This window comes from Carlito syrichta, unplaced genomic scaffold, assembly GCF_000164805.1.
Source record: "Carlito syrichta isolate Samal-C Ts95f unplaced genomic scaffold, Tarsius_syrichta-2.0.1 Scaffold304400, whole genome shotgun sequence".
NCBI classification, from domain to species: Eukaryota; Metazoa; Chordata; class Mammalia; order Primates; family Tarsiidae; genus Carlito; species Carlito syrichta.
The window spans coordinates 808,845-833,716 of record NW_007248496.1 but is presented as its reverse complement, the minus strand read 5'-3'; the positions used below and the strand labels follow the sequence as shown (position 1 = coordinate 833,716).

The 24,872-nt window shown below is 41.7% G+C and overlaps 1 protein-coding gene across 5 annotated transcripts in view; it reads right to left on the bottom strand.

Annotated features, from left to right (window-relative positions):
• Positions 1–23,556, bottom strand: part of AIFM1 (apoptosis inducing factor mitochondria associated 1) — a 39,704-nt gene extending 16,148 nt beyond the window's left edge. For 3 of the 5 annotated variants that reach the window (XR_002482066.1, XR_504411.2, XM_008059856.1), the window contains exons 1-6: positions 23,221–23,556; positions 14,287–14,429; positions 6,585–6,684; positions 5,184–5,308; positions 4,920–5,050; positions 3,266–3,356 (exon numbers count right to left, since the gene is read on the bottom strand). Coding sequence is in view for 3 of the 5 variants with exons in the window: in XM_008059856.1 (XP_008058047.1) it covers positions 3,266–3,356; positions 4,920–5,050; positions 5,184–5,308; positions 6,585–6,684; positions 14,287–14,429; positions 23,221–23,326 (696 nt within the window). In the remaining 2 variants the exon portion in view is untranslated. Of the gene's footprint in view, positions 1–3,265; positions 3,357–4,919; positions 5,051–5,183; positions 5,309–6,584; positions 6,685–12,578; positions 12,710–14,286; positions 14,430–23,220 lie in introns of all 5 variants that reach the window. The other 2 variants (XM_008059857.1, XM_021713279.1) reach the window with 2 other exon arrangements.
• Between the last annotated feature and the right edge of the window lie 1,316 nt (positions 23,557–24,872).

Sequence of the window (24,872 nt, the reverse complement as noted above, 5' to 3'; positions counted from 1 at the left end):
TGGGTATGGTGGCTCATGCCTGTGATCCCAGAACTTTGGGAGATACAGGCGAGATGACTGCCTGAGCCCAGGGGTTTGAGACCAGCCTGGGCAACTTGGAGAGATCTCGTCTCTATAATAAAACAAACAAAAAAACCAAACAGCTGGTCATGGTAGAGCATGCCTATGGTTCCAGGTACTTGGAAGGCTGAGGTGGAAGGGTCACCTGAGCCCAGCAGGTCAAGGCTATGGTGGCTGTGAGCGTGCCCCTGTACTCCAGCCTGGGCAACAGAGTGAGATTCCAACTCAAAAAAAAAAAAAAAAAAAAGGAAAAGAAAAAGTAAGCTATCTTCTTTCCTAACTTTACAATGGTATCTCAACTGCCAAATCTAATGGGACATTTTACAATTCTTAGCAGATTATTCTGCTACAGTAACACTGTAGATCACATTCTCCTTCTTGAAACTCCCTATAACCTTGGCTCCTGTCCTGGACTTTCCTCACTTTCCTCATACTGTTCTTTAAGTTCTTTCTTAGTCACTTTTGTGGGTTCTTCTTCCTCTTTTTTCCAGACAGGGGTCTTGCTCTGTTGCCCAGGCAGATTATAGCTCACTGAGGCCTCAGCCTCCTGGGCTCAAGCAAATCTCCTGACTCAGTCTCCCAATTAGCTGGGAATATGGGTGTGTGCCACCACGCCCAGCTTACATTTTTTTTATTTTTGTAGAGATTGGGTCTCAATATGTTGTTCAAGCTGGCCTCCAACTCCTGAACTCAAGCAATCCTCCTACCTTGGCATCCCAAAGTGCTAGTATTACAAGCATGAGCCACCACAACCAGGCAGGTTCCTCTTCTTAAGCTTGCCTCCTAAAAGCTGGGACTCCCCAGGGTTCTTTCCTTGCTTTACCACTCCCTTATCACTAGATAAATTCTCCCTGGGAAGCCTCACCTATTCTCATGTTTTCACCTCCTACACATAGGAAGATGATTCTAGAATTTCTATCTGAGCCCAGATCCCCTGAGTATTGCCATCATATGTCCAACTGTCCAGAAAACAACTGCATGCAGATATTCCACTTCATACTTAAGGGTTCAAAGCTGAATTTTGTCTTCCTCCTTAAATTATTTCTTCCTCTTATGTCTTTCTCTGTTGGGGGTACATTACCATCCTCTCAGACACACAAGCTAGAAGTTAGAAAGTCATCTTTGGGCCGGGTGTGGTGGCTCAAACCTGTAATCCTAGCACTTTGGGAGGTCGAGGTAAGAGGACTGCCTGAGCTCATGGGTTCAAGACCAGCCTGGGCAACTTGGTTAGACCTTATCCCTACAATACATAAAAAATCAGCCGGGCATGGTAGCACGTACCTATAGTTCTGGCTACTTGGAAAGCTGAGGCGGAAGGATCGCCAGAGCCCAGCAGGTCAACACTGGGGTGGCTGGGAGCATGCCACTACACTCTAGCCTGGGTGACAAAGTGAGACTCTGACTCAAAAAATAAAAAAAAAAAAAATTTAAAAAAACAAAGCCATCTTTACTTCCTCTCTCTCCCTCATCTTCCACCTTCAACCAACCACCAAGCCTTGTCAAGTCTGCCTCCTAAGCATGCCTCAAGTCTGTTCCCTCCTCAGTAGCTTTCTATCTGAAACTAATACGCTGTACAATGATGTTATTACAAGTTTGGGCTCTGGAATCAGAATGTCTAGGCTCGAATTCTGCAGTCAGACAGACTTGGGCTCAAATTCTGTCTCCACTACTTATTAGCTGTGTGAGTTTAGGCAAGTTGTTTACAATTTATTTTTTAAAAACCTCCACTTCTTTCTCTATGAAATAGAAATAATAATACCCGCCTCATAACATTATTGTGAGGTTAAAATGAGATAGCACACATAAAACATTTAAAAACTGTCCTTACAAGATTAGAATACATACTATAAAAATTTTAGCTCTTACTTTTTCTCCATCATCATCACCACACCACTACTATCCTAACATGGGTTCTCATTAGCTCTACCCAGATTATTGCAATAATCTTTGAAATCATCTATCTCTAGTCTTGTCCTCCTGAAATCCATTCTTCTCACAACCAACAGGGATTATTTAAAATTCAACAGCTCCCCAGTGCAGATAAAGCTCACGGTCTTTCACACAAAGCCCTTCACGATCGATGAGGCCCCTCCTAACTCCTCAGTTTCATCTCTTGCCACTCCCTAACTGTATCTAACTGCTCTACCAGTACCTAGCTGCTTGTATTTCTTTGTGAAAAATATGCTTTTTTGTATCCTCATGCCTCTGCTTATGCTGTTCTTTTTAAATTGAATTTTCTTCATTCTTCTCTTATCTGATGAATGCCTCTTCATTCCATAAAGTTTTCCATTCTAGAAGACTTTCTCCTCCAGGAAGACTTTCCTGAAACCATCATTCTACTAGGTACTCTTCCCAGTAAGTACCACAACATACTGTGTATCTCTCTTACTATACACCTTTGTGTTATGATTGCCTGTTCATGTTTCTGCCTAACACTGTTAGCCTCTACAGGGCAGGGCTTGTGTGTTATTTACACATCAAGGACACTTAACACCTCATGTCTCATGATCAGTTTATCCACAAATCTATATCCATCTTCTCTGTCTAATGTTACCTTATAGAAGAAGTGGGCCTGTTGCTACCAAAGGTCAGTCCCTCCACTTGTGCTCTGAATCCCATCAAGTCTGGGCTTTGCTTCTTCAGAGAACTCTTCCCTCTCTACCGGAATATTGGCATTAGTTTACAAACACACTCTACTATCTCCCGTTAACAAAAACAAAATAACACAACAAAACCCTTCTGGAACTCCACAAATACCCTCCAGTAACTGCTTCCGTTACTCGGGCACTCACCTTTGTAAAGTCTAACAATATTTCCCATGCTGAGTTATGTCTGAATTATTTTACTGTCCTGAATAATATGTATTTCTTATCATCAATAATCCCAGAAAAAATGCAGCCTGGAAAAATAGGAAGAAAGAGGAAGGACAGAAGAGCAAATAGGAGATCTAATAGCTTTTAGGATTATGGTCCTCAACAGTTTGACTTCCCTGGGAAAGTTTAGTTGGCATGCTATCCTAGGCTTTGATACTAGTGCTTTCCCCAGAAGGACACAGTCAGTAATATTAAACCTAAAGTGACGCCATCCTTCTTTGTTTAACTCCAATGGCAGGACAGACGTAAATGGTAGTGGAGACACATGTCACCACACTCACTGGTGGGCTCATACATAGACTTTGAAAAAAGGAAGCAGCCTACTAGCTCACCTTCTTCCCAGTGAGGACAGCCACACCACCGTTCTCAATGTGAGGCAGGTCCTGAGCAGAGACATAGAAGGACGGTGGCTGGAAGTAGATGCTGCATAGGGAAGAGGGGAAGGATGTTATAAGCACCTGGAACTGCGATCAGCTTCCCTCATAGCTTTAATAAAATTCTTTTCTTTTTTTCTTTTTTTTTTTTGGAATCAGGGTCTCACCCTGTCACCCAGGCTGGAATGCAGTGGCATGATCATGGCTCACTGCAGCCTCGACCACCCAGACTCAGGCAATCCTTTCACCTCAGTCTCCCAAGTAGCTGGGACTACAGGAGGGCATCACCATGCCCAGCTTAATTTTTTATTTTTTGTACAGACAGGTATTGCTATGCTGCCTACGTTGGTCTCAAACTCCTGGGCTCCAGCAATCCTCCCACCTCGGGCTCCCAAAGTGCTGGGATTATAGACATGAGCCACCATGCCTGGCCTAAAATTGTTTTCATTATGAAAAACTTTCAGGAGTATTTATAAAGTAAGTCTCCAATGCCATTAAATCATGGTCATGACTTGTTTACATGGAGGTATTGCAGATCAGCAGTTCTTAACCGGGGGCACTTTTGCAGCTAGGGGACATTTGGCAGTGTCTGGAGACACTGTTGGTTGTAACAACTTGGGTAAAGAGGCCACTGATGCCTCATGGATAGCAGCCAGGGATGCTGCTAAATATCCTACGATGCACAGGACAGCCTCCTACCTCTAGCAAAGAATGATCCTGCCCCCAGTATCAACATTGTCGAGGTCAAGAAACCCTGCTCTAGATCTGGAGGTTCTGCTCTAGGTTCATTGTAAAGTAAGAACAAAAGGAGCACCAAGAAGCTGGTATTCACATAACCACCAAAATGGGTAGTCCAGAATGGGATAGTCAATACCACAACTGCAACATCCTAAGATGATTCTGAATCAAATCATTAATTAACTATGATATGTTGATGAAGGGGTGGCTAACTTAATTGAAAGTATGCAACCTGCTTGAAAATGGAACATGACAGTGGGGGTGAGGGAGAGGAGTAGGTTTGTAAAATTTAGTCCAATATCAGAGGAACTGCTCATCAGAAACAAAAACTGGAAAACAAAGAACATGGTGCTTGAATCAAGAGCTATAAGGAGCCCTTTAAAAAGAAAAGGCTTTTAGATCTTTATCTCCAAGTCTCTCATGCAAATATTCTAATAAAGAGGCTCTTCCTTACAGTCTTCCCACTTTACTCCTGCAATGCTGAATGCCTGCTAGGGTGTCAAAGAACAAGCCATTGAACAGTTTTCTTTTCTTTTGGCTTTTATGGCACATGTCCAGGCAAGTATAAAAAAGTGACAACAAAGTCTGAGCTGATCTTCACCAGAGAAGTCTAACATAAAGGTCCCAAAATGGAAGCATTAGTATTTCAGAGGCCAACATTACAATGTCAATTTGTTGATAGATCTAGTAACAGAATCCAGGACTCTTGCCTTTTGTAGTCTGTTGCCTTTAAGCTGCACCAAGTGTGTATCATGGTGGACTGCAGTGACAGCCACGTCATCCCTCTTATTCACTGTACACGGTCAGTGGCAACATCCTAACCCATTCTGTGCTTAGCTGAAGTTTTTAGGCCCATTTTACATAAGGAACGCACCTTCTCTCTTTTCCATTCCACTGTTTGAATCGTAGTGTCTTTGTGACATTGGGATCATCTGAAAACCACAGTTCTTTTGAAAGAGGAGGTCGCATGTATGGCAGCTCAGGATCTTCAGATACAATCAGTACCTTTAGACACAAACATAATGATACTTATCAGAGCCAAGTCATTTAAAAGGCAAATGTCAAAGTGTTCACATTGGCTGAGTGCTTGCAGACTATACCCTCTGTGCCAAGTTAAAAAAAAAAATGTGCACCTTACCCTGGCCCCAGGATCCCGAGCCCGGATGGATCTGGCTGCAGCAAAAGCAGCAGTGCCTCCACCGATTAGCAGGAAAGGAACATGATTTGGTACCCTGACTTGAGGACCTGGCTCTCCTTCTAGAGCTGTAAGCAAGAGACCAAACAGGATGAATCTGCCTGAAGGCTCAGATGACTCTTTGCCACTACTAAAAAAAACCAAAAAAACCCACCTTGCACTTATCTCAATCCTTTACATAAAGCTAGTAAAACATAATACCTATACTAACTCAATGAATGTTACAGCATCCTGATGGGAGAGGAAGAGCAAGTATCCCTTTTATTTCACAAGTGAAAAATACCCCAAAAAAGAGATAAATGATTTCACCAGTGTCATTCATTCATTAGGTCTGTATTGGAACTAGGACCTAGTTTAAATATTTAGTTATTTCTAAAATATTTAGAAAGTATACATTAGAAGGCCTCTGCCCTTCCCATCAATTTTCTAGTAACCACCAAGAAAATATCAAGTTCAGTTTCACCTTTTGTTAGTAACAAAGAGGGGAAAACCCAGGAGGTCAATTGGGGATTATCATACAATGTTCAAGAATAAGGCGGTGTTATTGAAGAAAGCAACACAAATCGCCCACCCAGAGTTGTGGGGCTTATTAAAGGATTAAAACATTCCACTTGGAAAACTCAAGCAAATCATGTGAGATGGAAGTGACAGCTATGGTTATTTGCTTTAGGAAAACAAATATATCTTTAATAACTTGAAACTCCTAAGACTCAAAAGGAGAACGAAGCAGACCAGAATTTCCTCATTAAAAATAATGGTTTTCCTCTCTTTTAATAGTTGTACTCACCAAACTTGCCTTTTAAGAGTCTAATATAAGCCGGGCTCGGTGGCTCAGCCTGTAATCCCGCGTTTTGGGAGGTTGAGGTGAATGAATTGCCTGAGCCCGTGGATTCAAGACCCACCTGGGCAACTTGGCGAGACCTCATCTCTACAATAAATCAAAAAAATTAGCTGGGCGTGGTAGTGCACACCTGTAGTTCCAGCTACTTGGAAGGCTGAGGCGGAAGGATCGCCGGAGCCCAGCAGGTCGAGGCTGCAGTGGCCGGAAGTGTGCCACTGCCCTCCAGTCTGGGCAATAGAGTGAGACTCCAACTCAAAAAAAAAAAAAAAGAGTCTAATATAAAGAAAAACAAACAATCATAATCATCAATTTTATTCTCAAACCCAAATTCCAGCCAAATACTTTAACAAGTCACTCCCAGTTTGGGGGTAACACTGTACTTTCTGGAAACTTATAATCTCACACCATCATCACTTCAACAAGATATCTGTAAATCATAGTACCCAAACTGTTTATAACTCTTATGAGTCTCAAATCATAGCAAGAACAAAGGGAATACTCACCAGATGATGTGGCCCTTTTCTGTTTTTCTTCTGGTGTCAGCCCTAACCCTGACATCCTTTCATTATATCTTTTTTGGTCATCTTTTATAGTCTTGTAGGCCTGCAGATTTAAACATGGAGAAAGTGTATTTCACCATACAGCTAGCTCAAGCCTTAAGTAATATAATCTTTCAATTGAATGAGAAGCTTTTGTCTACCTTATGTTGGTTCCCATATGCTCAAACCACTAAGGCAAAGTTATTTTCTAAAGAAACAGGAATGGGCAGGGTGGCTCATGCCTGTAATCCCAGCACTTTGAGAGGTTGAGGTAGGATTGCTTGAGTCCAGGAGATCGAGACCAGCCTGGGCAACACAGTGAGAACTCATCTCTTAAAATAAAAATAATAATAATAAGCAGCAGCAGCAGTTGCTGCCGCCACCAAGGCCGCTGCCACCAGGCATGGTGGCACATGCCTGTACTCCTAGTTACTCGGGAGGCTGAGGTAGAAGGATTGTCTGAGCTCAGGAGGTTGAAGCTGTAGTGAGCCATGATTGTGCCACTGCACTCCAGCCTGGGTGACAGAGTGAGACCCTGACTCAAAAAAATTAAATTAAATTAAAAAATACTGGGTGTACACACACTTGGTGTGTAAAAAATATGCTTAAGCAGATGAAAATGTTTCAGATTTTCTTAGGCTGTCTATAAAGAACTCTCCTCATATTTTTGATCCCTTTATGAGAACAAAGAATTATATTTAGTTCTGCACTTTTCTCAATCCTTTACATAAAGCTAGCTAGGGATATATGAATGTACAGATAAAGAAAAACATTCTATACCAGAGAAAAAAGTACTAGAAAGGGCTATAAACCTGATATCAAGTTCAGAAAAGTGTTTTGGACTACATTGGGCACTAGCTGTGAAGTCAATCTATATGGTCCAGGGGTAGGAGCTGGGACCTAAGTTTTCCTGGCACATGTTTTGGGTTTTGTTGGGTACTCAGATAATGCTCAGATACACGGTCACCTGTATCCCATTTTTATAGAGTAATTCATCTTTTCCTCAATGGTTTATCCTTTTCCTAAACGCAAGAGGCAGAAATAATCTCATTCAGAAAGACTACACACAGGTACTCACTAAGGGCCAGACATCTTGCTAACCACCTGTCATATTTCAAATATAGTATCCTCTCTACCCTTTAAAGTTGAAGAAGGATAACCTTGGCATTATGGCAATTTTTTTTTTTTTTTTTTGAGTAGGAGTCTCATTCTGTCGCCCAGGCTGGAGTGCAGTAGTACGCTCACAGTAACCACAGCTTCCACCTGCTGGGCTCAGGTGATCCTTCCACCTCAGTCTTCCAAGTAGTTGGAACCTGGCCAATTTTTTAATCTATTGTCAAGACGAGGTCTCACTATATTGCTCAGGCTGGTCTCAAATTCCTGGACGCAGGCAATCCTCTTGCCTCTGCCTCCCAAAGTGCTGCGATTACCGGTGTGAGCCACTGAACCCAGACATTATGACTTTTTTTTCAACATACAGCACCAAAGTTTATTAGAGACTTAAAAGATGGTAGACAAGAATGACTTCTTAAATTATAGCACTTTTGCTCTTTTGTACCCAGGTCAGCAAGACAGGAATTTAAGTGAAATCCAGATTAATTAACTGCAGGGGAAAGTAAAGACAATCAGAGGAAGTATCATAAAATGTCTATAATCCTAGCAGTTTGGAAAGCCAAGGTGGGAGGATGGCTTGGGTCTAGAAGTTCAAGACTAGGCTGGGCAATACTGCAGGATCCCATCCCAACAAAAATAAAAATAGACCAGGCATGGTGGCTCACGCCTATAATCCCAGCACTTTGGGAGGCTGAGGCCAGAGGACTGCCTAAGCCCATGGGTTCAAGATCAGGCTGGGCAATTTGGCGAGACCTCGTCTCTACAATAAATCAAAAAATTAGCCAGGCATGGTGGTGCATGCCTGTAGTTCCAGCTACTTGGAAGGCTGAGGTGGAAGGCGGAAATAAAAATAAAAACAAAAAATTTAGTTGGGTGGGTAGTACACACCTGTAGTCCTAGCTACTTGGGAAGCTGAGGTGGAAGGATCGCTTTGAGAAAGTTCAAGGCTGCAGTGAGCTATGATCACTGCACACCAGTCTGGGGGACAGAGAGCATCTGTCTCTTAAAAAGAAAAAAAGAGCCAGGTGCAGTGGCTCACACCTATAACCCCAGCACTTTGGGAGGCAGAAATGACAGGATTGCCTGAGACCAGCCTAGGCAACATGGTGAGACCCTGTCTCTATAATAAAAATTAGCTGGGTGTGGTGGCATGTGCCTGTAGTCCCAGCTTCTTGGAAGGCTGAGGTGGAAAAATCACCTGGACCAAGCAGGTCGAGGCTGCAGTGGCCATGAGCATGCCACGCACTCCAGCCTGGGTGACAGAGTGAGACTCTGACTAAAACACACACACACACACACACACACACACACACACACACACACTCACTCACTCACATAGAAAAAAGAATATTTCTATGACCTATTTAACAGAGCAGTTCATTAGGCAACATGCTGTAATTGGGGAACCTGGACCCTGAGATCTGGGGTTAACAATTATCAGCCTGGAAGTATTTAACATACAAGTCAAATGGAGTACAAAGTATTGTATGTTAAAAGACAAAGGCTATTCCTTCAATTTACCACTAAATTTATCAAATAAATGAGCTTAATTCAATTAACATTAATTTCAGGAAGACAGTTTTACTTTATCATCTGATATATACACAAGTCCAGTATCTACCCACACCTAAAAACTATTTAAGACTTTTACGTAAAAGAATGGCTTAATCTGGTCAACACGAGTGAAAGGAAAAATAAACTGGGGTCATGTTCACATTGAGAGGGATATCCAAAATAGCCTAAGCCCAGCTCACACTTCCTAGTAGTTTCATACAAGAAGGGAAGAGTAGACCAAGAAATAGCTTGAGGTTTAGTGGAGAAAAGGCAAGAGCGAGGTTTGTCTTATATATGGGCATATACATGGTCACCTGTATCCTATTTTTATAGAGTAACTCTTCTTTCCCTCAATCGTTTATCCTTTTCCTAAACACAAAAGGCAGAAATAATCTCATTCAGAAAGACTACACACAGGAACTCACTAAGGGCCAAACATCTTGCTAACAACCTGTCATATATCAAAAATAGCTACACACACAGGGGGTACCAAAAAAATGTACATACCTTGTAAGTATAACATTCACTCAAAAGATGGCATTAATCAAATGAATACTAGTGTCACCATGCAACAGGCAGAACAGTCAAAGAAAATGGCAGAAGCACAGCTGAGCGAATGTCATACTACACATTGTGACTGTAACGTAACTCAACTTCGAAAAGTAATACATAATACATAGATAACATCTCTTAAAATGTGTATGCATTTTTGGCATATATATATAGACATCTGCCTTTCTCCCAAAGGTTTTTGTATCCCTAGTTTACACAGATTTCGAATTAATGACATGACTTTGTCTCCACAATAAATAAAAAAATTAGCCAGGTGTAGTGGCAGGCACCTGTAGTCCTAGCTTCTCAGAAGGCTGTGGTAGAAAGATCACCAGAACCTAGCAGGTCAAGGCTGCAGTAGCCGTGAGTGTGCCACTGCACTCCAGCCTGGGTAACAGAGTGAGACTCCGATTCAAAAACAAAAAAACAAAAACACTTTGTATCTACAATCCAAGCAGCAGAAGTGCTGTTCAAATTAGTGTTTCTCAAACTGTGGTTGCAACTCACTAGTGGTTGTAAAATTAATTCAGTAAGTTACAACCAACATTAGAAAAAAAAATACAAACAGAATAGAAACTTTTAGAGCATATCACACCTAGCAATAATAGCAATTCTTGAAACTGTCAGTTTTATGTACTTGTAGTTATATAATGAGGTGCAAGATAATATGCATTTCTTACTGTGGCTCATGACAATTTTTTTAGAAGCTACTGGTTTACGCCCTTCCTTTTGGGGGAGGGGGGTAAAGTGGGAGGAAGGCAAAAAGCTCCCAATACAGGAACTGCCAATGTAATATTTATACTTAAATTAGGAACATTTCTCAAAGGAGAGAAAAAAGTTATGGAAGAACACTATTACGATTGAATGCCCGTGTCCCCCCCAAATTCATACATTGAAGCCTTGACTCCCAATATGATAGTATTTGGTGATGAAGTTTTTGGGAGGTGATAAAGGTTGAATGAAGTTGGAAGGGTGGGATTCCCACCCAACAGGGCCAGAGCTCTTCTAAGAACAGGAAGAGACACCAGAATTCCCTTGCTTACTCTAGCTCATTATTTCTCTCTGTGACAACACAGCAAGAAAGTAGCTGTCTGAAAGCCAGAAAGAGAGCCCTCACCAGAAACTGAACTCTGTCTGACCTTGATCTTGGTCTTCCTAACCTTCAAAACTATGGGAAAATAAATCTTTGTTGTTGAAGTCATGCAGTCTGTGGTATTTTGTTATGGCAGATTGAAAAATTATAAACAACTTATAGCCATGTGCCCTCAAATCTGAATACTGATTTAAAGTGAATAGTTCTCTTCAGACTAATACAATTTCAGAGAAAAAAAAATTTAGCTGGGTGCAGTGGCTCACGCCTGTCATCTCAGCACTTTGGGAGGCAAAGAAAAGAGGATTGCCTGAGCCCAGGGGTTGGAGACCAGCCTGGGCAACTTGACAAGACCTCGTCTCTACAATAAATCAAAAACTTAGCTCGCCTGAGGTTCCAGCTACTTGTAAGGCTAAGGTGAAAGGATTACCTGAGCCCAGCTGGTCGAGGCTGTGGTGGCCATGAGCATGCCACTGCACTCCAGCCTGGGTGAAAGAGTGACACTCCAACTAAACAACAACAAAAAGACAAACAAACAAAAAACGAAGGCACCTCAAGTCAAATTTTCAATGATTTAAAACCTAAAACAAAACTGTACAAAATAGTTTTATAACAGTTACAGGTAGACAAAAGCTTATCATTTAACCTGGAACCACTATAATACAGTAGCTTTATTATTACCAGTGTTGGATAAACACAGAGTGAAATGAGGCATTTAACTGAATGGCTTGAGAGGAACTTGTGCTTCTTAGATATTTCTAAGGCAGGAGAAAGCAACAGTGACCAAGCCCTGTCTTGTAGCTTGGCATCAAGAGAATTTGCATTGTCAACTCTCTGGAGGCCATCCAACTCTGGTACAGCAACATAAACCAGAGGTTTAACAGAGGTTACAAACATAATGAACGCAAACACTTTAAATCTATTTTTGAACAAATGAGGGTGGAACTGATGGGGAAAGTTGAGAGAGATATGAAATGGAAAAGTTAAGACTCAGGGTGTAGTATCTGAATTATGGATGAGAGGCATTTAAGAAGGCAATCTATATGAATGTGTTAGCTTGAACCACTTCAGTCACTAGTTTGACCAAATCAAAGAGTACAAAAGGGACACTGCCAAATGAATTTACTTTAAAACAGAGGCTGTGGGTGAGTGGGGAAAATATTTCAATTTCTATGACTTCTTGGACATCCTCAGAAGCATTCAATAAAATGCCTTTTCTTAGTAACAGTTGGGTTAATTGATTGTTTCCCACAAAACACAATTTCATTTTACTTAAAATGATTAAAAAATGGATGGTGTTCAAGTTACCTTTATTTGCTTATTCAACATTTAGATATGCAGCACTAAAGCACAATATAATTTAGCACCATAAAAATAATTATATTAGCAAAGGTTTCAGAGAAAGAGTTCATGATAAGAATTTGTAGTAATCATTAGATTCATTGCCTTAGATACATCTGGTAGGACTTCAACAGTTTTGAAGAATGAGATTTAAGAATTCTCTAGTGACTGACAATGTCCCTTTAATAAATACCTAGAGAAAGCACATGCTGTGAATATTTTATTTTATTCTAATGAATCACATTTTCATTAGTGCCATGGTCTTACCCACCCTACCCCAAAATACATTTTAGTGTTAAGTATCTTACATAATAAACTCCTGCCCCAGTGACTGTGGCTCCTACAATTAAGAAGTATACTAGGCTGCTGCCATCTTTCTCAGAAGCACCTGTAGACGCTAGTGATCTAGAAGGGGATCCTAGGTGATGACACTGCACAACTGTAGGTAAAGATAAGGCCAGGAAAGAAACAAAAAGGAAATAGAGCACTAAGTATTAATGAAGAAACATTCAATACAAAGGCAGGGAAGCAGTTTTGGTTAACCTGTGCTAAAAAAGAAAAAAGGAAAAAAAAAAGCTGCTCCAGGATTGGAGAAGAATGCATATTTCATCGAAGCATGTGAGCATACAGATCTCACCTACTTCTTACTCTGATTTGACTCACAACTGGCAAGAACTGTCCACTTTTCTTGTGCATTTGGGAGGCAGGTCAGGGCATGAGGATATAGTTAACTTCAAATAATTATCATGTCCACTTTTTTTAACCTAGTGACTAAGGAAAAGAGATAAGTTCACTGTCTTACCAACGTAAAACTAAAATTGTAATGGCTTCTAACAATTTGCTCTTAGTACGTAAAACAAATAGCTTTCTTCAGTCAAGGGTGTTACCAGGTGTTATCTAAGTTGATTCACTCAACCATACAGGATCCAACTTTAGACTGATCTGCTTAGTCATGGTTAACCTGCCAAGTTAAAAAAATGAAATAAAATAGACAACCAACCGACAGGTGCAGTGGTTCAAGACTGTAATCCCAGCACTTTGGGAGGCTGAGGTGAGAGGACTGCCTGAACCCACGGGTGCGAGACCAGCCTGGGCAACTTGGCGAGACCTTATCTCTACAATAAATCAAAATTAAAAATTAAAAAACAAAATTAGCCAGGCATGATAGCACATGCCTGTAGTTCCGGCTACCTGGAAGGATGAGGCAGAAGGATCGCCTGAGCCCAGTGGGTCAACACTGGGGTGGCCGTGAGCATGCCACACACACACTCCAGCCTGGGTGATGGAGTGAGACTCCAACTCAAAAAAACCCAAAAAAAACAAACAACAACAACAACAAAAAAAAACCAAACAAACAAACAAACAAAAAAACCCCACAGAATAATTCCTCTGTGACCCGCTAAGCTGATCAGAGTTCATTTAAGGAGATACAATTGTGCTAATACTACATAGCATTTAAACATCATATTTCTCACTCCATATAAATTCCATTCTAAAATTGGAGATACTAGAAGACCTGCTTCTAAAATTTAGTCTTTGGGTAAGATTCAGAGATAGTTTTCCTTTTAGGAACACTTAATATTTCTGATTGAAGGCTATTGTTTTTAATGTCAATCTCAAGCTGAGGAAAAATAAAATATTTGGCAAATAGGTCAAAATCAAATATTGTGCTAAGGAGCTGCAATGAATTTTGACTTTATTCATAGGTTAGTGTGTCACATCCAAGAAAACAGGTACAATTTTGTGGGTTACTCAAATCTAAGAAAACACAGTAGCTTTCAAATAAAGAGTAAAAAGACAAGTGAAAAGAGCAGAAATCAATCAACATGAGATTAAGTTTCAGTCATTCCCAGATTGGCTTCTATAGGATATTAGACACTCAAAGAAGGCTTTTTGAAAATTTTTCCAAAAAAGGAAAAGCGAATTAGTTGCAGAAGTTTTAAAAGCAGAGTAGTACTGAGTCTATTAATGGGAGCTGTTTGGCAGCTTCTTCATACACGCTGCTTTTCTACTTACATATGCACCAGCTCCTATTGTTGACAAGCCCACAATAAGGACTAACACAGAATTATCGATTTTGCCCCCTGATGCACCAGAGCTAGCCATTTGTCTTGTCATCTGGAGTTCTAGAGGAACATGCCATCGCTGGAACAAGTTGCCTAAGGAACATAATTTATTAAGACACACACAAATAAAAGTTAATACATGTTTATGATTAAACATCAATGCATTTCACAAGTATAGACTTATTACCCATTAAGCTGTGGATGTTCACTGTTAAATGACCAAGAAAAAGATAATCTAAACTGTACACATAAATACTACAGATATCTGAAGGAATATTCCTAAGTGTTTGATGTTTTTAAGAGTACAATTCAATGCTGCCCAGTGAAAAAATTGACAGCTTCCAGAAAAGACCATGAAAAACGTATGAGCAGTTCTTCAAGTACCCCTCCCTTCATGTCTTCACCATAAATGAAGTAAACACAGAGATGACTGAATGGGTAGATATACAAGGTTAACCATGGGCTACCTGGAACATTGTAACAACCCTTTAAGGAGTAATCCAAATGTCTCAAACCTTGCACCAAATAAAATGTTGCAACACAATCTAACCAGGACACAGTTCAGTCTTGCATGAAAGGTAATGTGCCCTGGAAGATAGAAATGCTAAAGCTCAGAAGAAAATGAGAAAAAAACGAATGAATTTCTCTCCCCCAAAGAACTAAAGACTTTTGAACTACGAAATATTTTTTAGAATGACAAAATTTAAAGTGTCCACCAACTACTTGGATCTTTCTCCTCCAAAATAATACAAAGGTTATTTTGATGTAGAACTATGTAAAGCTACATGATCATCTGAAGATCATAACCCTTGCACATGGAAATATAACAGTTTCTTTCTCCAGAGGAATGGTGACATTTTCAGATGAAGGAAGGTCTCAGTATCTTCTCTGCTTGTGATTATTCCTCCTGTTTTTGAAGCAACCTATAGCAGAACATTTTTTTCTGTAAAGGACCAGATGGCAAATAATTTCAGCTTTGTGGGCCATTTGATTTCTGTTGCAACTACTCAATTCTACTGATGCTGCAGAAACAAAGCCACAGACAGTGCACAAATGAATGGACATGGCTGTGTTCCAGTAAAACTTGATTTGTGGACACTGGAATTTGAATTTTATATAATTTTTTAAGTGTCATAATATTGTCTATCTTTTTCAATCATTTAAAAAATGTAGGTCAGGCGCAGTAACTCGCACCTATATCCCAGCACTTTGGGAGGCCAAGGCAGGAGGAGTGCTTGAGCCCAAGAGTTTAAGACCAACCTGGACGACATGGCAAGACCTCTCCACTACAAAAATTTTTTAAAAATTAGCCACATGTGGGAATACACACCTGCAGTCCCAGCTACTTGGGAGGCTGAGGTGTAAGGATCACCTGAGCTCAAGAGGTTGTGGCTGCGATGAGTCATGATCATGCCACTGCACTTCAGCCTGGGTGATAAAGTGAGACTCTGATAAAAAACGAAACAAAACAAAACAAAACAGTAAAAACCACTCTTAGTTCACGGGAGCATACAAAAGTGGGAGGTGACTTACTAGGTTTGGCTTGTGGCTGTAGTTTACAGACCCCAACTTAGAGCAGTGGATCTGAAACTTGAGAGTGCATCAGTACCCTTGAAGAGTTTTTGAAAACATGGCTGTTCAGGCCCCAGTTCCAGAGTTTGACTCATTAGATCTGGGATGGGACTCAAACATTTGCATTTCTAACAAGTTAACAGGTGATGTTTCTGCTGCTGCTGCTGCTGCTGTTAGGAAAATGGACCACACTTTGAGAACTGTCTAGAGGCTGGTACATATGTTTCTGTCCTGACAAGGCTTTTTTTTTTTGAGTTGGAGTCTCACTCTGTCGCCCAGGTTGGAGTGCAGTGGCACACTCAGTCACCCCAGCATCGACCCGCTGGGCTTTGGCGATCCTTCTGCCTCAGCCTTCCAATCAGCCGAACTACAGGCGTGCGCTACCACACCTGGCCAATTTTTGATTTATTGTAGAAACGAGGTCTCCCCAAGTTGCCCGGGCTGGTCTCAAACCCACAGGCTCAGGCAATCCACTTGACTTGGCCTCCCAAAGCGCTAGGATTACAGACTGAGTCACCGAGCCCAGCCTCTATCTAGGCTTTGAAAGACAAATGAATGGGCACTGGTAGTAGCATCCCACATATATTTGTAGAGATTAGGAGGGAGCTTTCCCCTTGCTTTCCCAATGTCAGGGCACAGGGGTAAAAACAAGCCCAATGTAGGTATGCAGTCTCTTATCTGAAATCCTTGGGAGCATGTATATTTCATAACTTAGAATTGTTTGGTCTTAAGTATACAGTACATATCCCACACAATGACACCTAGCACAGTAAAGGGCAGTAACCTATAGTCAAACACATTAGTATTTCTATGACCAATCACTAAGAGAGATTTACAAAAAATATATATAAGTAGCCTTTCTTTTAGTTCAGGTCAGGTCAGTATTTACTGGTAAATGAGTTACAAAAACTTGGTGTTCTATTTTGACTTCTGAATTATGGATAAGAGACTTTGGATCTATACTTTTAGAAGAGAAAATGTGTTTTTCTTTAATGTTCTTATTTCTTACCTGCTTTAGAATCCTTCATCATCACATGAAATAAGATGGTTTGTATGTGGAAATAACAAATTATGAAAATAAAAACATGAAAGCAAGGAGAAGCTTATCTCAAGATGGGTGAGCTTTTGATTTTCAGAAGCCCATAAAAATGATGAAGTGTCAGAAATAGAAACTGATAACTCTCAGAGCTTAGAAAATGAAACTGGTTAGGGAAAGTTCCACATGGTTAAGTTTACTACAATGCATTTAGTTTGTTCTGTACCTCTACCCTGAGTTTATTAAAAATGAATGTTTTTAGCCGGGTGTGGTAGCACGTGCCTGTTGTTCCAGCTACTTGGAAGGCTGAGACGGAAGGATCGCCGGAGCCCAGCAGGTCGAGGCTGCGGTGGCCGGGAGCGGCCGCTGCACTCCAGTCTGGGCGACAGAGTGAGACATCAACTCAAAAAAAAATCAAAAACAAAAAACAACAAAAAAATGAATGCTTAAAAAAAAAAAAAACTCTATTTATCCCTCTGGAAGACTCTAAATACAGACATCATAACAAATTTTTTTTTTTTTTTTTTTTTGAGTTGGAGTCTTACTGTCGCCCAGACTGGAGTACAGTGACCGCTCCCGGCCACCGCAGCCTCGCCTGCTGGGCTCCAGCAATCCTTCCACCTCAGCCTTCCGAGTAGTCGGAATTACAGGCATGCGCTACCATGCCCAGCTGATTTTTTTTTTTTGATTTACTGTAGAGATGAGGTCTTTCTGCCCAGGCAGGTCTCGAACCCGCGAGCTCAGGCAATCCACTCACCTCAGCCTCCCAAAGGCGCGGGATTACAGGCTGAGCCACCGAGCCCGGCTGCAAATTTGTGTTAATATAATACTGATGTGTTTATTCTGTTTTTGCTTGCTTTTCACAAACTGATAAAACTAAAGTGTAGATATGGGAGAGTTCAGCAGCAGGTTTTGCCTCAATTTGCCAAAGGAAAGAAAAAAGATATTCATAAGAAATTGAAGCCGGGCTCGGTGGCTCAGCCTGTAATCCCGCACCTTTGGGAGGCTGAGGTGAGTGGATTGCCTGAGCCCGCGGGTTCGAGACCCGCCTGGGCAGGCGAGACCTCATCTCTACAATAAAGCAAAAAATCAGCCAGGCGTGGTAGCGCATGCCTATAATTCTGGCTACTTGGAAGGCAGAGGCAGAAGGATCGCCAGAGCCCAGCAGGTCAAGGCTGCGGTGGCCGAGAGTGGCCACTGCACTCCAGTCTGGGCGACAGAGTGAGACTCCAACTCAAAAAAAAAAAAAAAAAAGAAAAAGAAAAAGAAATTGACTTTAAGGGAAGGGCATGGGCGTGGTAGCTTATGCTTGTAATCCCTGGCCTTTGGGAGGTCAAGGAGGGAGGATTGCTTAGCCCAGGAGTTTAAGACCAGCCTGAGCAACACAGAAAGACCTCATCTCTACAAAAAATAAAAAAGTTAGCCTGGCATGTTGGTATGCACCTGTAGTCCCAGCTACTTGGGAGGCTGAGGGGAAAGGATGGCCTGAGCCTAGGAGGTCAAGGCTACCGTGAGCCATGACTGTGCTACTGTACTCGAGCCTGGGGGACAGTAAGACTCTGGCTAAAAAAAAAAAAAAAAAGAAATTGATTTTTTAAACAGTACATAGGATAGCATTTAAACTTCGGCTTGAAGAGAAATGTAATACAACACTATCATTAACAAACCAACTTTTTACATGGCTACAAAATGCCTTTTTGTAAAAGGTACTAGGTTAAGAACAGTATACTTATATTTCCCCTCCCATTTTCTTTTTTCCATGAAAGTACTCCCATACCTTTCTCCCTACAGCTTCAACATTTTAGGAAATCTTACACCATGACTGAACCATGCCTTTTCACTTGTCCTGTGGGAAAAGCCAACTTACTCTTTGACTTCTCATTATTGCACCACTGTATTTGTTTTAGATTTTCTGCGATCAGACAGCACATACAGCCTGGTTTCATTTTCACACTTAGGATATTTGTACAACAGTGCCTGACACATAGTAGGTGCTTGTTCAATAAATATGTGTTGAATTAGTGAATAAAGGAAGGAAATAGAATGCTTCCTAATCCTATTGATTTATTATTATTATTTTCTTTATTATTACTATTATTATTATTTTTAGAGATAGTAGTCTCACTAGGTTGCCCAGGCTGGACTCCTTGGCTCAAGAAATCCTCCTGCCTCAGCCTCCCAAGTAGAGAACTACGGGAGTGTGTGACTGGGTCCAGCTGACTGAACATTTTAAAGAATTTTTTCCCAAGAAATTTTGGCCAGATCCCAACTATTTCAGGGTGCTTAATAATAAATTAGTAACCTCAAACACCACAGACTAGCATTAGAATAGTATCCAAATCAGCAAGTTCATTTCTGTAGGTTACATAATCTTCTGCTTTTCCATAATTCCGGAAGCCCTTTTCCAGAAACACATCATCACAATTGAGGCACCTAGGAATCCCAAATAATTAAGAGGTCTATATGCTTTCAAGACTTGTTTCCTGAGTGTCAAAATGATTTTTCGAGTATGGATAAAATAAAGGACAGGACAAGCCTCGAGAGTCTGTCCACGGTAGTTAGATGACTATAAGGAATCCAACAACGATTTAACTTTATCAGCCTTTTTTAAATTTAAATTTTAATGTTTTTGAGTCAGAGTCTCACTGTCACCCAGGCTGGAGTTGCAGTGGCATACTCACGGCGATCACAGCCTTGATCTGCTGGGCTCAGGTGATCCTTCCACCTCAGTCCTCCAAGTACCTGAAATCACAGGTGTGTGCCACCACCACGCCCAGCTAATTTTTTTAATTTACTGTAGAGACAAGGTCTCACCAAGTTGCCCAGGCTGGTCTTGAACCCCTGGGCTCAGGCAATCCTCTTGCCTCAGTCTCCCAAAGTGCTGGGATTACAGGTGTGAGCCACCATGTCTGGCAATCTGCCTTTTTAAAAGTATTAACTCTTGCTGGAGTTTCAGAAGAATCAGAGTAGTCAAAACTATAGTACAGTGTGAACCACTCTGATGAAAGGAAAAATGATTTAGATGATAGAAGAAGAAATCTAACTCTGTTGTACAAAGTTAAGTCCTTCACAATGCTGTAGTAGGGTTTGGCCACTGAGAATTTACCATGTGCTAGAGACTATATAAGATGCTGAGGACACAAAAATAAATAGGACATCATCCATGTACTCAGGTAGCATATAGTTTAGGAGAGGAGAATGGTTGTTACTATTTTGAATATGAGAAAATAGGCTTGATACAAATCACAAGGGGTTCCTTAGTGTGGTTTTTCAATCCTTATGTCAGTGGAAAGAGTCACTACTCATCCAAAACAGTATTTACCAAACTTGCCTGACCATATGAATTTCATCAAGGGGCTTGCTAAAATACAGATTCCCTCCTGGAGATCCTGGGGTAGGTTTGGGGTTGGTCCTCTACTCAATTCATATGACTAGGTAACTTTCGGAAACATGATCTAGAAGAAAGTTAAGACATGTAGTAACTCCCTCAAAAAGATAGAACATTTCTACAAAATCTAACTTATTAACTGGTTACAGAAAACTCTGACTTGTCAAAGATTTTTCTTCTGGAAAGCCTCGCCTCAGCAGAAAGAATTAGGGAAGACTCATCTAGGCTTCAAAAAGAAGTGTCATTTGGCAGTGTCCAGAAAGCCAGGATCCTTGCCCACAGGGACTTCAGTTTCCTTTTTAAAGAAGTGAGGATTCCAAATAGAAAAAAAATGTTCAAACATTTGAACCTGAGGTCAGGGAGTCAGTGACCAATCTGATCACACGGGCAGCACTATGTTTGGTGACTAAATAAAATATTACAGGACAGAAAATATCTTACCTAACACATTTGCTCTGCTCCTCTATGTCTGAATGCAGACATAGGGTGGTGACCATTAGTTACCTTCAATCATTTCTGGAAGGAGGCAGAGTATCCAAATAAACAAAATAAATAAATAGTAGCTACTATGGTTTTAAGGCAAAATGAAACATAATGGAAACGGACCTGACAATGGTGATAGATATAGATGAGATAGTTGCAAGGCAGGTTTAAAGTTTAAAGACGGATAAATGATGTATAAATGAACAGTGTCTCTTTCCCACCTGTGCAAAAACATATGGTAGTGGCTACTATGTGAAAAGAAATCAGATTAAAAGCAATCAGTGCCGGGTTCGGTGGCTCAGCCTATAATCCCGTGCCTTTGGGAGGCTGAGGTGAGTGGATTGCCTGAGCCCGTGGGTTCGAGACCAGCCTGGGCAGCGAGACCTCATCTCTACAATAAGTCAAAAAATCAGCTGGGCATGGTAGTGCATGCCTGCAATTCTGGCTACTTGGAAGGCTGAGGCGGAAGGATCGCCGGAGCCCAGCAGGTCGAGGCTGCGGTGGCCGGGAGCAGTCACTGCACTCCAGTCTGGGCAACAGAGTGAGACTCCAACTCAAAAAAAAAAAAAAAAAGCAATCAGTAATCAAGCCACAAAACAGTTAATTCCTAAAATGAGATTATCATGATTTCTTTTTAAAGTATAACCCCAACCTCACTCATTTTTAAAGGCAGGTGATGTCATACTTTGATACATGGCCAAAGGACAAAGAATAAGTGCATACAAAGAGATGGGTGGATATGTCAGGAAGTCAGAATACATTGTACAGTACACTGCCTTCAAACAAAGCCGCGCAATGCAAAAAAACCACAAAACATTTGAGTCTGTATTTTTCAGTTCTAATATCATCAACCACCTTCAAATGTCTAAAAAACCAATTTAACTTTGTAAATGCATATTTAATTAATGGGAACTTTTGGTCAGACTGCAGAATCCAGGTAAAAGTTGAGCCTTAAGCAAAGTAACAAAGTTTGAAAGGCCAGTGTGAATGCAATTCTTCAGGTTATCTGAATTTCTGTGTAAATTTCTGTGCAACTTGCATAGAGCACCATGATTTTAATGCACAAAACCCACACAGATGCCATCCATTGATGGGGTATTGGTTTAAAAGCTAAGGCAGAGGTTTTAAGTTCCAAGAGCAATATTGTCCTGGGACATGACTCAGATATACCTATCAGGAAACATTTTATTGATTCATAGCAACTGGAAAAACCATTCAAATATACATTTGCAAAGACCTTAACAACCCAAGGGAAATATTTTCCACATGCTATTTTTAAAGCACCCAGGAGGTGTTTCCATATTGTGAAGGCCTCAAGGATAACTTCTGACATTGCAAATGCAAATATACTTGGGGTGGACATTCAAAGATTACTGATTTTTTTAAATCTGTAAAAAGCACTTCCTATAGGTGGACCATTCATTACTCCCATGAAATTGTGCAAAGGTGAAAATAAGCAGGCTCAAGGTATGTGCACTTAAATTCACAGATAGCTGATGTACAATGGCCTAATTATTGGGTAGGGAACCGAATTCATTCTTAATTAATTTTTTGAGGTCAAGCCTTAGGAAGCAGTGTACTGTGCAAGGGGAGTGGGAACCTAGAGTCTAGCAAACTATCCTTAGCTCTACCTATTAACTATGTAACCTTTGGCAAGTAATTTCACCTCTCTTGTGCCTTTATTATCTATAAAACGAGTGGGTTGAAGTTTACCATAAAATCCCTTCCAGCTCTAAAATTTGATGAGACAACTTCTTGAAGGACAGGTACAATGTGTTCTGCAAACTATTTCTATGAAGTATTAAAGATCACCAAGAATTACACTGACCAGGCATCTCAAATTAATTCTGGGCCTTATTCTCTTGGTGTCTGGTGCACAACCGACCGACTCCTTACCTTCACTGTACCGTTTCTGTTTCATAGAGCATTCAAATCTATGCATCTCATCTGGGGTTTGGAAGTTAGAGCAGGTAATACCCTCATTTACAGAAGAAACAGGTGTAGGGCTTAAATGTCCTGTTTAAAGTCTCACAATCGGTAAATGGCAACGTCTACTCGACTTCATTGCTCTATAGAAAAAGGCGGGGTGGGGGTGGCGGGAAGGCGGCAATACAGTACGAGATGATCCGTTGTTCTGTTACCCCTGAACAGCACACCCTCCCAGGAAAAGGCCTCAAGCTGACTTCTGGGTTCAAATCTCTTGAAGGTCAGGTCGGCACGGCTGCGCCAAATCCTCTGCTTGCAAAACTCAAGGTTTGGGTCCCGTGAATTTGGCATTCTCACGACTGAGAGAGAATTAAGTTTTTCGGGGGGTGGGGGGCGGGGAGGGCCACAAGGCACCAGGAACCTAAGGTGCCCAGGCCCAGGGACGTCGAGGTAGGGGTTGCCCGGGATGGGTCAGTCACCTGGGAACCGGTTCCTCTGCCTCGGGCTTCGGACGCACACTGTCCGCACCAAGGGCACCAGCTTCTGCTTCAAAGCACCCGCCGCAAGGCCTCCATACCGGAACATTTCGGCAACCGCTACTCGGGACCTCCTCCTTCCTTTTCTTCTCACTCACCGACCGACGGGTCAAACACCGTGAGCCCCAGCCCGCTCTCCCTCCCTTCACACGCACACTACGTAGGCTCCTCCTTCCAACTCTGGGTGGGCATTGGACAGTGAGGCCGGCCTGCTACAGCAGGGGCAGGGGAAAAGCGACCGGAGGCCTACTGCGCAGATGCAGCATCCAGCGCTGCATTGCGATTGGTCCACACAGTGAGACGATCTGCGCATGCACTGTGTTGCCCGTACGGCTTTGGCCCTGGCCGCGATTAGTACGTATCCGCAAGTTAGTGGTATTGCGTTGACCCGAGCGAGTTCGGAAAGTTGTCCAAGGAGGGACCCGTGGAGCCGCTTTGCCTGGCGGGTTATGGCTAGTGATGTCGCTGTGTCGGTGACGGGAACTGGTAACAGCACCTCACAAAGCGTGGCCCCAGCACCGCACTTTGCCCTTTGGATTTGGGCTACTGGTTACTAGGTACATAAGCCTTCCGGATTCTCTTGCAGTGATCCACTTCCAGTCTTTCCCTGGGTCCGAGTCGCGGAACCTGGCTTCCCAGATCCGGCATTTACTTCCGTGTTTTACAAGTTGCCGGCACTTTCCCACTCGACCCATTTCCGGGACAAGTAACCATTCCGCGCTCTCTTTCCCCCATATTTCTTTTATATTGTGCAGTTCTGTGCCCTAGATGCTGTACCAGGTGCTGCGGTAGTCTCCTACTATTAAGGCTTCCGTGCTTGAGAGCAGGATGCTGGAAGAAAGTTCGTGCTTCAGATTTTCTGTGAGAGAAATCCCAAGTAGAACTTTCAGAGTTATGGGAGAGGTATGGTGAGAGACTGAGGTTCAGTAGGTGGTTTGGCTTTGCCAGTATAAGCTAAATTGGAAATAATGTTTTGGCTGTCTGCAGAACATAAAATATGCCTTTTTCAAAGATTTTGGTTACATATTCATCTAACAAACATTTATTGAGCACTTGCTGTTTGGGCTGTACTGTGAAAGGGACCATGGTAGGTATGAAAAGTATAGACAGTCCCCGACTTACAATTCATGATGGTTCGACTTATGATTCTTCGACTTTATAATGGGTTCATCGGGATATTAAATACGTTTTCTGCATAAGACGTTTTCGACTTATGATGGGTTTATCAGGATGGTAAGTTGAAAGCTGTACAGGAAGTGGTCACGTCTAGTTGGGGAGCCGACATATACTGGCCATTGAAATAATAATATCTCATGCAGTGCCAGAATAAGATTTAAGAGTATGGAATAGAATCCCCAAGGAAGAATTTCTTGCAGTGTTATTTGAGCTGTCTTGAAGGATGAGTAGTAAAATTCAAATAGTGGAGTAGGAATGATATTTCAAATGGTGAATACATTGGGACCACAGGTAACTTTTTTTTTTTTTTTTTGAGTTGTAGTCTCACTCTGTCACCCAGACTGGATTGCAGTGGCTGCTCCCGGCCACCGCAGCCTCGACCTGCTGGGCTCCGGCGATCCTTCCGCCTCAGCCTTCCA